The sequence below is a fragment of the Callospermophilus lateralis genome, chromosome 8 (genome assembly GCF_048772815.1).
Source record: "Callospermophilus lateralis isolate mCalLat2 chromosome 8, mCalLat2.hap1, whole genome shotgun sequence".
NCBI classification, from domain to species: Eukaryota; Metazoa; Chordata; class Mammalia; order Rodentia; family Sciuridae; genus Callospermophilus; species Callospermophilus lateralis.
Genome location: NC_135312.1, coordinates 807964 through 823871, shown reverse-complemented (window position 1 = coordinate 823871; position 15908 = coordinate 807964). Strand labels below are relative to the sequence as shown.

The following is a 15908-nucleotide window of genomic DNA, read 5'->3' as shown; positions in this document are numbered from 1 at the left end:
CTGTCCCCTCCCTGGGGACACTGACCACACTGCCATCTATTGGTCACTTCACTGCAGTTCCATCTGCCCACAATGAGTGGATCTCAGAGTCTCCCTGACAGTGATGCCTGTTCGGCCTCCAACCACACTCAACCTTAGTTCCCAGGACCAGCTCCCAGGACCGCCTCGCGGCACTTTTCTCTGTCCATAATTTCTTCTCCACATTCCACTGCAAATTCCCAAGTCAGGCTTTATTGATTCATTACACTTTGGAATCAGATTTCTGTTTTCTTCAGTGCGTTAGTTTCTCCACTCAGATTCTCCCAGATACAGCCTGGCATGGTGGTGCACACCTGCTATCCTAGCCACTCAGGAGGCTGAGGCAGGAGGATCACAGATTCAATGCCAGTAGGACTGTGGACAGTAAAGACCCGGATCGTGAAGTTTCTGAGGAGGAGGACTCTATTGGAGTACGACTATAGGCCATTTGTGTTATGTTCTGGCAAAGCAGTTCTCTACTTTTGCCCTGAGACTTTCTGTGAGGCTCAATTTAAAGGTGATGGAGTGATTAATCTGGCAGAGGAAATATCAAGGGAGCGAAGCATTCAGGCAGTGGAACGAACATTGCTGGTGATTTTTAGCCAAGTATACTGTGATAATCAGAAGCAGAAAGCAGAGAGCAAAGATTTTAAAAACTTCAAGTTTGGCCAGACAGTGGGAGTAAAATTGGGACTAAGAAAATTGTGGTTGTTAAAAGAGATTACAACCACTAAAGAAATGCTAAATAGGGGCTGGGGATGTGGCTCAAGCGGTAGCACGCTCGTCTGGCTTGTGTGCGGCCCGGGTTCGATCCTCAGCACCACATACAAACAAAGATGTTGTGTCCGCTGAGAACTAAAAAAAATAAAAATATTAAAATTCTCTCTCTCTCTCTCTCTCTCTCTCTCTCTCTTTCTCTCTCTCACTCTTTTAAAAAAAAAAAAAGAAAAGAAATGCTAAATACTCTACATAGAAGTGATAAGAAGCGGGGCTGCGGCTCAGCGGTAGAGCACTCGCCTACCGTATGTGAGGCCCTGGGTTTTATCTTCGGCACCACCTAAAAATAAATAAATAAAATAAAGATATTGTGTCCAACTACAACTAAAAAATAAATACTTAAAAAAAGAAATAATAAGAAGGATGGTTTGAGTACAACTCAGGAATTGGTAAAACCATGCCCATCTCAGGCTCATGGTCATAAAAGTAAACACTCCTTTGAGAAGAGACCACTGGGGCACTCTGCTTGCACAGGGGGCTTAAGAAGTTGTTTTACCGTGTTCAGCTGCCCAGGCACTCAGAGGCCACTGCAGTCAGGGTCCCAGGAGGCTTAGCTACTCTTGATATGGCGGCAGACGCTGATTTCATTGATACGGTCCTGATTCTGGAGGACTATAGGATGCTGAATTAGGGGGTCATGGAGGCTTCCACAGAGATTTTTCAAAACAAGGCCTAGGAGGCCAGGCAGAGTGCAGCAGGGTCAGAGTCCCTGGGGGCTTCCCTGAGAGGGTGATGTGTGGAGACGTGGAAAGGAAGCCAGTGCTGCAGTGCAGACCCCCATGGTTCAGAGACCCCCATACCATGGACTGTCTGCCAAGGAAAGCTGCAGGAATCAAGCAGAGACAAGCCCAGAGAGAAGCTTGTGGCGGTAACCAACAAGGTCATTGGGGTGGAGCGACACAAGTCCTTTGGAGAGAACATCATTGCTATGATTCAGATGTGGTGTCCCCAGAAAGCTCACATGTGAGACCAGGCAGGGTTTGAGGGAGAAATGATAGGGTTATAGGCTGACCTAATCAGTGAGTTAATCCCTGAGCAGGTAGGGTGTGGCTGGTGGAATGCCAATAGGACTGTGGGGCATGGCTGTGGGGTGTGTGCTTTGTGTCTGGTGAGTAGAGTCTCTCTGCTTCCTGGCCATCATGTGAGCTGCTTCCTCTGCCAGTCTTCTGCCATGGTGCTCCGCCTCACCGCGAGCACTGAGGAATGCAGCCGGCCTTCTGTGGACGAAGAACTTCCAAACTGTGAGCCCTCAAATAAACTATTCCTTCTCTACAATTGTTCGGGTCAGATATTTTAGTCAGAGCGGCAAAAAAGCTCATTAAACCAATCCCAATGCCGTAGGCCCCAGAGGCTGGACCAAGAGCTACAGGACTTACTCGCCCAGCCGGATTTTGGTCTTGCTTTGTTCCTATCTCTTCATTCTGTAGACCTCTGTGTCTTCCTTTAGGGATGGAAATGCTCATCCTTTGCCATTATACATTGGATATGTGTAACTTCTTTTGATCTTTACGAGAGAAAATAGCTAAGAATCTGCCCTGAGTCTCAGGTGAGACTTTGGATTTGGACTTTTAGGCAGTGCTGGAACTTTCAAGACTATGGCGGCTGCTGGAGATGGACCGATTGTATCTTGCATTGTGAGATGGTCATGAGCTGTTGGGGACCAGGTTGGAATGGATAGTTTAGACATGATGTGTCCCCCAGAAGCTCATGTGTGAGACGATGAAGAGTCGTCACAGGTGAATTATTAGATGAGGAGAGCTATCTGTGGGCTGATCCACTGATATGGTAGAGGGCTGGTCTCTAGGGCGTTGTCCCTGGTAAGTGGAGCTCTCCTGCTCCCTGACTGCCATGTCCTAAGCGGCTTTCTCTACCAGGTCCCCCGTGCCAGGACACTCTGTCTCACCTTGGACCAGAGTTCTGGAGTTGGCTAACTATAGACTGAGATCTCTGAAACCAGGAGCCGAAATAAACTTTTCCTCCTCTAATATAGAAAGAAGGACCCATTGGTAAGTTGTCTCTGAGAAAGACACTCCATTCAAAGTCACAAATAGGTCTAAAGACAAACTATACCCCAGGTGTATCAAGCGACAGATCCAGAAGAGAACTGGAGTAGCTATTGTTTATATCAGGCAAAATAAGTTTTAAGATGGAAATATTACTACGGATAAAGAGTCCATTTATTTTTTTCGATATTTTTTAAGTTTTACGTGGTTACAATATCTTTATTTCATTTTTATGTGGTGCTGAGGATTGAACCCAGTGCCTCACATGTGTTAGGTGAGCGCTCTACCGCTGAGCCCCAGCCCAGCCCAACGAGGCCGTTTCATGATGACAAAAAGGATCTAAATGTATTAGGATAGAATAATCATTGTATACACACCAAAAAAGAGAGTTCTGAAATATGAGACAAAACTGACAGAATTTTAAAAATCACTGATTCAACAGTTATGATTTGGGTATTTCACTAACCTATTCCCAATACCTGATAAAACAACTGGACGAGTAATCAGTGAGATAAAAGACTCAACGCCATCAACCACTGACTCGCGGGCAAGCAGCAGCAGAGTCCATGTTCTTTTTGAGTGAAAGTAGGGTATTCTAGAATAAATCATGTATCAGAACCTAAGACAACTTCTAGTTATTTTAAATGATTTTGATCATGCAGTGTGTACCCTGACTGCAGAGAATTAAGATGCAAATCAACAAAATAATCTGAGATTAAAACAAATATTTCAAAATTAAACAATTCAACTCAAACTACTCCGTGGATCAAAGAAAAAAATCACAAGGGACATTAGAAAGTATCTTGAAATACATAAAATACAGCATATTTTATGTCATTATGGTTTGGACTTGGAACATCCCTCAGGAGCTCCTGGGCTGAAGGTTGGCCCCTGAAGCTGCAGCATCCAGAGGTGGGCTCTTGTGAAGGGACTGGACCTCGAGGCTCCGACCTCCACAGTGAGTCAGTCCATGGATGGTTTCCTAGTACGACGGTGTTGTGGGAGGTGGTGGAGGCTGTGGGAGGTGGTGGAGGCTGCAGGAGGCATGGCACGGTGGGAGGAAGGATTCCTGGGGTCTAGCTTGTCTAGTCCCTCCCCATCCTGGCTTTGGGTTTGCCATGGGGTGAGCATCGTTCCTGAAGTTTCTCCCTGGAGCCGGCTGACCATGGACTGAATCCTCTGAACCCACAGTCAAAATAAATCTTTCCTCCTAGATTGTTTTTCTCTGGTATTTGTCCCAGGGACAGAAAGCTGACTCCCCTGGAGATGATGCAGGAAAAGCCCAGAGGAGAGACTCATAGCTTTAAACGCTTGAATTAGAAAGAACACCTGCACTCCGTCACCCAGCCTCACGCCCAGGACAGTGGAGTAGAAGTGCATGAAGCAGCAAACAGGAACATAGAAATGGCCCGTGGAGCCCAAAGCTGGTTCTTCAAAAAGAGACCAGATTATCAAAACTGACTCAAGAAGAAGCCGTTAAACTGGACAGGGAAAATCCTGTTTCTTAATGGTTTCATGGGTAGAATCTATCAAGCATTTAAGGAAGAAATAATACCAGTCCTACATGACTCTTTCAGAAAATGAAAGACCAAACACTTTGCAGTTCATTTTATACGGTCAGCAATACTCTGTACCAAAGGCAACACAAGAGGGAAAAAATTTGAGCCAAAGTTCCTCACAAAGATACAGAACCATTATACCATTCCCAAGTGGAGATTATCCCAGGTGTTCAAGGTTTATTTGACATCTGAACATAGATTAACACGTATTAGCAAAATTTAAAAATGAATAACATTTTCAATTGGATAAAATTCTATAATTACTTATGGCAGAAACTCTCAATCAACATTTAATAAAGGGGAACATCCTCAACCTGATAAAAGGACATCTTTAGAAAACCTACAGCCAACATCAAAATTAATATTGAAGCCCATGCCTATAATCCCAGCTGCTTGGGAGTCTGAGGCAGGAGGATGGCAAGTTTGAGGCCAGCCTGGACAACATAGCCAGATCCCATCTCAAAACAGTTCTTTAAAAAGTGATGTTAAAGATGGACTGTTTTTCCTCCGAGATCAGGAATGAATCAAGGACTGGTCCAGAGGTTCCAGCGAGTGCAGTGAGGCAAAGAAAGAAATGGCAAGCGTGCACACGGGCTGTGCCTGCAGCCCGGGGCCCAGGCTGAGCAGGCTGCAAGTTCAAGGCCAGCCTGAAGCAGGGAGGGAGTCATGGAGGTAAAGACAGGTGGCTGTTGACAGCGTATTATAAACAGGACGTTAGGAGGACTCTCTGTGGGCACTGTTAGAATTCATGGAGGTGGTTAGGTCACAGGCTTCAAGGTCAGCATACAAAAGTCAACTCTATTCACAGGAAGCAATCTGGATCATAGTTCTGAGGGGTTCCTTCCTGTTGTGGTTTGGATGTGAGGTGTCTCCCAAAAGCTCACGTTTGAGACAATGCAAGAAGGTTTGGAGGAGAAATGATTGGGTTCTAGATTTAACCTAATCAATGAATTGATCCCTGATGGGATTAGCTGGGTGGTGGCTGGAGGCAGGTGGGGTGTGCCTGGAGGAGGTGGGCATTGGGGTATGGCTATGGAGTGTGGAGTATCTCTGCCTGCTTTCTAATCACCATGTGAACTGCTTCCCTCTGCCACTCTCTTCCGCCATGATGTTCTGCCTTCTATGGACTGAGACCTCTGAAACCATAAGCCCTCAAGCAAACTTTTCCTCCCCATACAGTGGTGCTGGTTGGGTCCCTTAGTCACAGCAATGAAAAAGCTGACTAAACACTTCTGGACTACGTTCTGTTGAGCAATGATGTCTGCTTCTCATGAACACCACGTGATCTTGATTATTTTTGTTTTACAGTAAGTTTTGAAATCAGATGGTGTAAGTCTTCCTGACTCTGTTATTACCTTATCAAAGTAATTCTTGGCTATTCTAAGTCCTTTGCATTTCCATATAATTTTTAAGATTCTTTTTTCAAATTGTACAAAGCCTGCCGATATTTTGATAGGAATTTTATTCAGTCTGTCCATCAGTTTGGGGACAATTGCCATCTTAAAGAATTTTGAGTAATTCAGTCTGTAGACATGCTGTAACTGTCTCTCCATCTATTTTATCTCAAGAACCTTTTTGTAGTTTTCAGTGTACAGTGTCTTATACTTTACTGATGAATTCATATCTAAGTGTTTCTTATTCTGGAGTTTTCTTCATTTAGTTTTTAGATTGGTAGTAGTTTGCATGGTTATTGTGCTAGTTTTTGTCATTGTGACAGAAAACTTGACAAAATCAACTTAGAGGAGGAAAGAGGTTCCTTGGCTCCTGGTTTCACAGACAGCTGAGTCCTGTGTTCTTGGGCCTATGGTGAAGCAAAGCATCACGTGAGGAGCATGTGGTAGAGCGGAGCTGGTCAGTTATGGCAGAAAGGTCCAGGATGAGACCTGCCTCCTCCAACCTTCCTCCCGCCAGTCTCCACCGCCTCTCGTAACACCATCAATGGGTTCATCCACCTGAGGTCAGAGTCCCCGAGATCCCCACCTCTGACTGCTGCCTTCAACATGTGAGCCTTTCAGGGACACTGCAGATCCAAACCACACAGTCAGCCTCACCCATGCTTCAGATTTCAGCTTCTTTGTACCCTTGCATCCAAGGAGTGCTCTGGTAGGTTGTGGCAGTGATAATCCTGGTTTCTCGTGTCTTGTTTCGGTGGTACTGGGGATTGAACCCATTGGTCTTGCACATATTAAGTGAGTGTTCCATCCCTGAGCTACATACTCAGCCCTTTCTTTAAATTTGATCTTGAGACAGGGCCTTGATAGGTTGCCAAGGTTGGCCTTGAACTTGTGATCCTTCTGCCTCAGCCTCCCAAGCCACTGGGATGACAGGTGTGCACTTCTTTGTGTGCTCTGGTCTTGTTTTTTGATCCGTTCTTTTAATCTGTGCCCTCTGATTAAGTGGTTGGGACTACTATTTAATGTAACTATTTAGATATTTAATGTAACTATTAACCTGGTCTTACCCATGCCTGTGGTCTTACCCATGCCTGTGGTCTTGCAAGGTGTGTTATGTAAGACAGATTTTATTTGTGTATCCTTACTGCCCTTATTTGCATCCAATATTTTTAGAGTACCATTTTGTTATGGACTCAATAATATTCCCCCAAAATTAATATTTTAAAGCTCTAACCCTCAATGTGGCTATCTTTGGAGATTGGACCTATAGGAGATTATTAAGATAAAATGAGGTCATAAAAGTTGACCCCTTATTCAGTAGAATCAACGTCTGTATAAGAAAAGACACTTTTTCGGGGCTGGAGTTGTGGCTCAGCGGTGCAACGCTCACCTCGCACATGTGAGACCCTGGGTTCCATCCTCAGCACCACATAAAAAAATAAACAAGTGAAATAAAGGTGTTGTGTCCAACTATAACTAAAAAAAAATATTTAAAGAAATTTAAAAAAAGAAAAGACACTTTTCAATGGGATAAGAAATCTTTTCAACCATCAGTGCTGGGAAACTGGATACCATTATGTGCAGAATAATGAATAAGCTAAGTTTGACCCTTACCTAGCATTATACAAGAAATTAACTCAAAATGGGCCAAACACCCCAACCATAAAACTCTTAGAAGAAAACAGGACAAAAGCTTCATGACACTTAGACTTGGCAATGACCTCTGGGATGTGGCATCAAAGGCACAGATGACAAAAGAGCAAGTAGGCAGATGGGACCTCGTGGAAATCTAAAACTTTGTGCAACAAAATTCACTATTAATAGAGTTAAAAAGGCAACCCTCAGGGATGGGATTGGGGCTCAGTGATGGAGTATTTGCCTGGCATGTGTGAGGCACTGGGTTCTATTCTCAGCACCGCATATGAATAAAGAAAATAAAGGTCCATCAACAACTAAAAATAGATTTTTTTAAAAAGGCAACCCACAAAATGGGAGAAAATATTTGTACATCATAGTTAGTAAGAGATTAAGACCCAGAATATATAAAGGACAACAGCAACAAAAGTATTCAAAAGTGAGCAAAGGACTTAGTGGGCTAATAAGAAATACAGACAGCCAGTAGCACATAAGAGGCCTATCGCTGACTCGTAGGGAATGCAAACCAAATTATAGTGAGAGAGACCTCCCGCCTCCTGGACTGCTGTTTCAGAAACATGTGTACCAAGTGCTGGAGAAGGTGTGGAGAGAAGCCAGGCACTTGTCCACGCTGGCGGGAAGAAGAGGTGATGCCACAGAATGGAACTCTACGCAGTTGTGGTGGCTGCGTCCACTCCTGTGCCTGGGTCTTGCTGAGATGCCGCCCACTCGGGTTTCCAGCACGTATGCACAGCCTAATGCCTGGAAGCAGCCTGTGTGTCCGCCAACAGAAGATGGATGAACAGACTTGACATTGCATAGGGTGGAGTACCACCCAGCCTTAAGAGGAAGCCAGTTCTGACGCATGCTCCTGTGTGGATGGACCCCAAGGGCACTGTGCCAAGTGCAGGAGCAGTCACAGGACAGACTGCACAGAGTGGTGGGCACGAGGGGCTCGGCAGATGAGAGAGTCAGTGCCTTATGGGGATGGAGTTTCAGCTTTGCAAGAGGAAGAGTCTTGGAGACAGTGGTGGAGATGCTGCACCAGGGAGTGAAGGGGCTTCAGGCCCTAGATGGTGCACTGAAATGCTCACCAGACAGCTCACTCTGTTTACAAGCACTCAAGGGGCTAAGGCGGTGGTGGTGTGGCTCAGTGAAGTGCTTGCCTAGCCTGTCTGCAGCACATCTGCCACTTCTGAGGTTCACTTTCCATCCTCCAGATTTGGCTGAAGCACTTTTTCATTTCACATGAGGCCCTGAAGTTGACTCCCAGCTCAGAAAAACAAAACCTCACCTGAGAGCAGAGAAGGCTGTGAACCAGACAGTTTTAGCCACCTGAAACCAAATCATCCAGCACCTTCACCTTGGACTTCTTAGTCTCTAGAACTGTGAAAAACAAATCATGGTTGTTGAAGCACCCAGGCTTAGTGTTCTGTCATGCCGCCCAGGCAGACAAGTGCACATTTTGATTCCTCCTCTGCTCTTTTAACTGTGGATTGTATTACTTTCTTGGTGATTTTCCCAGGGATTGTATCATGCATCTTAAATTTACCACAGTATGTGCAAGGTCAATGCTGGGCTAACTCAGGTGGAGCAGCGGGGTGCTCCAGCGCAGCATCGCCCGCTTCCTCTTCCCTCCTTCCTAAGACATGTATGTGCATGTGTATGTGTGATTTATGTGTTCCAAGCTCAACAGGGCAGTGCTGCAATCATTCTCTAATTAAACAAACTTACATTCCTTAAAACTTTGGAAACACATGCAAATACACACACATGTATGTGTGCGCATGTGCACACACGCATGCACGTGCGCACACATGCATGCCTCACATCTGCAGCACATCTGCCAGTTCTGAGGTTCTACCTTGTGTCCTGCAGATTTGGCTGAAGCACTTTTTCATTTCTCATAGGTAAGATTGGCTAGCATTAGGTCTTTCAGTTTCTGTTCATCTTGAATAGCTTCCATTTGTCTCCACCTTGAGGATGCTTTCACTGAGTGGACCAAGTGGCAGTTGTGTGAGGTGCTTTGTGAGCATCACCTCCACTTCTGCTCCTTCTGAAGAGGGGCCGGCCACCACTCATTTACACTCCTGTGCATGATGACTTGCTTTCCTCTTACTGCTTTAACGTTTGTGGGTGCTCTTGGTTCTGTTTATCGTCATTTAATTGGGTCTTTTGCTTACTGTAACTCTGTCATAATTTTTTGAAACAGTGTTCTTTTTCAAGATTGCTCTGGCTATTCTGAGTTCCTTGCACTTCCTTGTGAGTTTTAGGATCAGCCTACTCGTTTCTGCTAAGAAGGGGTGGGTGCCTGGGTGAGAGATTTATGGACTCTGAACACGGACTTTAAGAGTATTGCCATCCTAAGATATTAGATCTTCCGGTCCATGAACATTGGCTGTCTTCCCCTTTTGGGGTCCTTTGATTTTAGCTGTTTTGTAGTTTTCAGTGAAGAAAACTGACACTTATTTGGCAAGAATCATTCCTAAGTATTTCTTTTTTGTTGTTGTTGATGGACACAATACTTTTATTTTATTTATTTTTGTATGGTGCCAAGGATCGAACCCAGTGCCTCACACATGGTAAACAAGTGCTCTACCATTGAGCTGCAACCCCAACCCTATTTTAACTATTGTAAATGGAATTGTTTTCTCAGTTTCATTTTTCAGATTTTCATTGCTGGTGTGTGGAAGTACAACTGACTTTTGTAGATTTATCTTGTGTCCTACAAATTTGCTGAGCTCATTTGTTATCTAGGGACATTCTGTGGACTCCCTAGGATTTCCTATATACTATGTCATGTTATTCACAAGTAGAGATTGCTTTATTTCTTCCTTTTTAACCCGAATAATTTTTTTTTCTTGCCTAAATACTCAGCAACAACCTCCAGTACAATGTTAGATAAAAGTGGCAAGAGCAAGTCCAGGCATAGTGGGTATGCCTGTGACCCCAGCTCCTTGGAGCTGAGGCAGGAGGGTCACAAGTGCAAGGCCAGCCTGGGCAACTGAGTGAGGACCACCTCCTACTAAACAAACAAACAAAACAATGGTAAGAGAAACAGTTCTTGCCTGTCCTGTTGCTGGCCTTAGGAGAGAAACTTCCCATTTTCAGCACTGAAGTATGATGTTGGGTTTCTTGGAGATGCCTGTACAAGGGTGGTCCTTGATCTCCCAGATGTTTTCTCTGCACCTGTTGAGATGAGTGTGAGGGCCATGCACTTGCTCTGCACTGAGCCGCAGATGTGGACCTGCCATGGTCCTGTATCCTCCGGGTTTCCCCTGCCTTAGAAGTTAGGGACCAGGAGGGGCTTGTCTGAGACTTGCTTCAGCAGCTGTGTCCCTAAGGCTGCACCCTGATGAGATGTGGGGATGGAGGCCCAGTTCACACCTGCTGGCCCTGCCCACTGCTGTGGCGTGGGGAGCATCTCCTCTGATCTTCACGGTTTCCCAGGCTGGCCCTGCCCTCCTCAGCTAAGGCCATGTCCCAAGAAGTGCTTCCTCCTGCCTTGAGCCCACGGCCTCTGGCACCCTGCCCAGGACTGCTGTCCTCTCCACAGCCCCCCTGCTCACCCAAAACTGTAGGAGGCTTTCAAGAATAACTGCTTTTCGGGCTGGGGAAGTGGCAAGCGGTAGCGTGCTCGCCTGGCACGCGTGCGGCCCGGGTTCGATCCTCAGCACCACATACAAAAAACAAAAAGATGTTGTGTCCGCCGATAACTAAAAAATAAATATTAAAATTCTCTCTCTCTCTCTCTCTCTCTCTCTCCCTCTCTCACTCTCTCTTTAAAAAAAAAAAAAAAAAGAATAACTGCTTTTCCATCTGTCATCTGCCTTTAGTTGAACCCCAAATTGATTGCTTTACAGTTTTTTTTCCAGTTTCACACTTGGTTTTCTAGATAGGTTGCTGGTTCCTACTGTAACACACCAGCAGCCCCACCCCAGAAAATGCCTAGCAAATGGATTGGCTAACTGGATGTGCACACTCTCCCGTCTCCAGATGACCACAGGCTGCCAGGCGCGTCTGTCCAGGGTCCCATTGTGCTGCCAAGCCCTGAGCACTGGTCTGGGGACGCCGAGTGTAGCACTTGGTCCTGCCCAAGATGGCAGAGGCTTGCTCTGGGAGCAGCAGCCAAACCTGCCTCTGGGAACACTAGTGCTTCTCGCTTCAGCTCCCCAACACACCCCTTCCAACTGCCCGCGACAGTGCTTCCCACACCTAACTTGAGGGTGTCTTGGGGAGGGTGGTTACCCTGATCTCCCAGCATGCCCCTCAGGCCTGGGAGGCTCACCCCATCCTGGGGCCCTGACCTTGCTGTGCCCTGGGTATGTGGTGACACGCCAGCCGCCAGCTTCCTCCACAGCTCCTGGCTGTGCCGTCTGTGCTGCTGCCCTCTGGGGTGTATCTAGAGGGCTATGCTGGTGCCCTCCCCTGGCCTGGGGGCTGCTGTCTGTGAGACACACAGAGATGGGGCTGCTCCTCAGTCCCAAGGCCCCGTGACCCAGGGCGGTTGTCCACTTGGGCCTGTGTGGATGAGTTGTCTCAGCAGGGTCCCTGCTAGCCAGTGCAGTTGTGTGGCATGCAGTTACCTGCCATTGTTACTATGTGTGGTTGAATGTACCTGGGATCTATTTTAATCACGGTAGTGAGACCAGCAGATCAAGGGGGCAGCTGCCATGAGGGACAGTGGCTGTCAGATGGCTTTCTTTGTGGTTCCTTGGAGAGGGACTGAGTGGGGCAGGCAGAACAGGCCGACCGCTGGGATGGCCAGGTTTGATGACTGAGCAGCTCCAGGGCGTGGGCTGCCCTGGATGTCCGATGAATGGCCTGGAGTGGTCAGGGCTGGGGAACGTGGACAGGCTGGCTTCCACAAGAGGGGAGCCCACAGACAAGCAGTTCCCGAGTCAGAGCAGGCTCTCCCAGGAGGGGCAGGCCCTGCAGACCAGTCAGGCCCTGACACATGAGAATGGAAGGGTGGGTGCAGCCCACCAGGGTCCTGGCTTCCTGGTCCCTGGCTGTGCTGCAGGGTCTTCTGAGGGAGTGTCACCATGCTGCCTCAGGGTCCAGGGAACAGAGACAAAGCCGTCCCAGTGCAGAGCTGTCTCGTGCCCCATGGGCCAGCATCCTCTGTCCACCCTGCAGCACACAGGGCCACCATGCTCAGGGTGTCCCGAGGCTCAGGCGCCCCATGGAGGGAGAGTTGCCGTGTTCCCCTTGCCCACTTCCAGGGGAACGGAAGGCAGGCACGACTCCCTCGGGCTTAGGAGCACAGAGTCCCAGGCACACAAGCTTCACTTGCTGCTTCTGTGGTCAGGAGGAACTCCGGCTGCTGCACACTCAGGGTGGGGGCGGGCAGGAAGGGGGTGTGTGGTGCTGCCTGTCATCAACCTCGCAACAGCTGGAGAAGCCTGGCCTCCAGGGACCTGATGTATCCCGGCTCCCTGGCAAGGCACAAAGCCTGCCCACCCAGGAGGCAGCCTGCAGCACCGCCCTCCAGCACCTTGTGTCTTTCCCCCACAGGCAGCATCTCCTACCCAGGCCCTCCACATCCCAGCCTGACACCCAGACAAGTGGGCATGGCAGCGGCTCTCAGGTAGCGTCCCGAGCACGGCTTGTGCATGATGTTTGGAGGGGAAATAGGGACAAAAGAAGGTCACTGGTGACCCACTTGGGAGGAGTGGCTACTGCTAGAGTCAGCACTCTGCGGTTGGCTCCTGCTCGCATGTGCTTCCAGCCAGGTAACCTGTCTGCACTGCTTTGTGGCTGGCGTGTTGAAGCCGAGGTGTGACGGAGGCATTGGCCATTGCTGAGAACCCCACAAGAACCACTAGTGGCCACACAGGGCTTCCTTGCGGGAGGGGGCTGGGGTCACAGGTGTTCTCTGCAGAGGTCAGGAAGTGAATGCTCTGCTTCTCTGGAGCCTTCTCATCCCTGCCTTTCTGTGGAGAAACTGGCCACAGGTGGCATGGCAGTAAGTGGACAATGTTCCACAGGAATGTCCCACAGCTAGCCTGGGAGCTACCTAGGTCCCCTTGGCAGCTCGGCCCTTGCCTGCATAGAAATAGGCAAACCACATCAAGAGGAAACCCATCAGGCTGGGAGAGGTGGCTGGTCCCACAGAGGGGGCAGTGTGTGGGACTAAAGGCCAGTGAAGTGCGCTCACGATTCGGCCGGGACGTGCTGGCCCAAGGCAGGTCCTCAGCCAGGAGGTTTAGGAGCTCTGTCTCAGTAGGCTTCATCTAGAGACAGGGGCAGGCTTTTGCCCAGGGCTCAGGTTGCTGACCCTGAGTAGACAGGACGCCCACCATGCCCTGCTTCTTGACAGGTGGGTCTCCTGCTTGCCCCGCTCTCTCGGCACATGGATGTCTTCTGAGTGTGGGAAGGGTAGCCAACCTCCAAAGGCACACACTGTCCTGCCAGCCCCTTGGTTGGGCCCAAGTGCCCCCTCACTGCCCACTGGCTTGCCCGCCTTGCAGAGAGCATGTGGCCTGGCGCATGCAGCTACTCCTGGGTGCTCTGCCCCCTCGGACCCTGAGGCTGTCCACGCCAGGCTGCCTGACAAGATGCAAAGCTTTGCCCACCCAGGAGGCAGCCCCGCAGCACTGTCTTCGGCACTCGCTGCCTGCCACTGCGTCCCCAGTGGGACTGTGTGGTGCTGTCACTGCACCCTGGGACCCCGTGTTCTCTGTCTGTCCTCTGGACACAGAAGGTGAGCACAGTGGGCCCTGGCAAGAGAGAAGCTGGGGATTTAGGCTTCATGTGAATTGGGTATAGCAGGTGACCACAGAGGCCACTGCTTTAGAGGAGGAGGCCATTGCTCACAACTCCAAGGCAAGGGCACGCAGGGATTCTCAAGGAGGTGGAAGGGACAGGGGCTGTGGTAGAGACCTGCACTGTGCCTTCTGGGAAAGGCTCAGGGCAAGCACATCGGAGTGGCCTGAGATCTCTGGGACGAACATGTAGGCAGGACGCTGGACAGCGGTGGTTAGACAAGGCGGGTGATGGGCTGCCTGTGAAAGGTCTGCTGGTTCCGGAAAAGCCGCCCCGAGGAGCCGGGCTTGCAGGACCAGCAAGGGCCGGAGGTCAGCCCACAGCAGGGCAGGGCAGAGTGGAGCAGGAGGCCCAGTCACGGGCAGCACCAGCAGGCTGCGGGGCCTGCAGGCGGGGACCCATGGTTTGGGGTTCACCACCCTGGAGAGTACAGACGAAGTGTGAGACGGATGAGCTTCCAGAGCCTTCTGCATGCTGAGGGTGGAGCTGGAGGCCTTTGGCAGCTGAGGGGTGAGCAGAGGGTGAGCTGCCAACAGGACTGAGGTGGCAGGGACAGTGGGGGGGCCCGTGGAGAGAAGGGGCCAGAATTGTCATTAGGTAGGCCCGATAAGAATGTAGGCAGGAGGGGCTGGGGCACAGGCTTCAAGTTGGCCTCAGTGAGAGAGCGGGTCCAGGGGGTAGTGGTCACAGGGTCCCAGAGGTCCTGGGCCCCCTGCTGTTCCTGCTCAGCTGCTTATTAGTAGTGACCTTAGGGAAAGCTATGGAGCATAGCTCTTGACTTTGGTCAGCATGGTACAGTGGAGGGTTGTGTAGGGGGCTGTCAGTGGCTCCAACAGCCTCCTCTCCAGATCCTCCTTGATCACCTGAGCCCAGAGAAGTCCTCCCCTGAGGGGCTGCCCAGTGGGCACCACGTGTGCCACCACTGCCCCTCACCTGCAGGTCCTGGGTACTCAGGTCATGCTGCGAATCACGGTGGCCTCTAAAGCCACATGCAGTCAGTGCTCAAACGATGGTGGCACTAGAGGCTTCAGGTGCTCATGACTACTTGTGACTGTGTTGCTAGGGTCCCACCAGTGCAGATGCCCTGCAAGGGAGCTTCGCCAACTCCAGCGTCCTGGCGACCAGGCAGAGCAGTGCGAGGCAGCTCCCCCGTTGGCGGTGTCGCCCAGGCCCGGCCCCCCCGGCCGCCCATCAGCATCTCTGGCCTGCTGCAGAGACAGTGCCTAGGCAAGTGCTCAGCCGCCTGTGGTGCTTCTCAAGCTAAGTATGCACGTGACGAGGGCAGCGGGAACAGCGTCCTCCAGAAGTGCGTCTGTGCTTCTCCTTAGCACCTGAGGAACCCAGTGGTCCCTGCTCCTCGCTCTGGTTTTAGACGATGCCCAGGCACACCAGTGTCATGCCCAAGGCCTGAGGTCTGGCACTCCATCTGGACATTTGCATTCTTGTCTCCTTCAGCAGGGGGAATCGGGAAGGGAAGGATCTTCAAAGGTAGCATTCTGTTGCAACTCTCATGCTTCCTGCAGGGTCTGCTCCCTTCGGGGGATTGACACATGGACGGTGAGCACATCCCTGCCCTGTACCTGCCCAGCTCTGTTCTTCAGCCGCCCCAGCACGTGCGCTCCACGGTGACTGTCTGTGCAGTTCTTTCTGGATGCGGTGATTAAGTAGCATAACTGAATAAAGCTCCACCTGATCGTCTGGCCTCCTATGTGACGTGTCTTGGCTTCACTCTTCCTGAGCCCAGGCTCCTCCCT

The 15908-nt window shown here is 49.7% G+C and overlaps 1 protein-coding gene across 1 annotated transcript in view; it reads left to right on the top strand.

The window, feature by feature from the left end:
- Nucleotides 1–15482, top strand: part of Rnf212 (ring finger protein 212) — a 44181-nt gene extending 28699 nt beyond the window's left edge. Inside the window, exons 10-11 of the mRNA XM_076865120.2 lie at nucleotides 12904–12976; nucleotides 15218–15482. Of these exons, the coding sequence (XP_076721235.1) occupies nucleotides 12904–12976; nucleotides 15218–15482 (338 nt within the window). The remainder of the gene's footprint in view (nucleotides 1–12903; nucleotides 12977–15217) is intronic.
- Nucleotides 15483–15908: the final 426 nt, after the last annotated feature.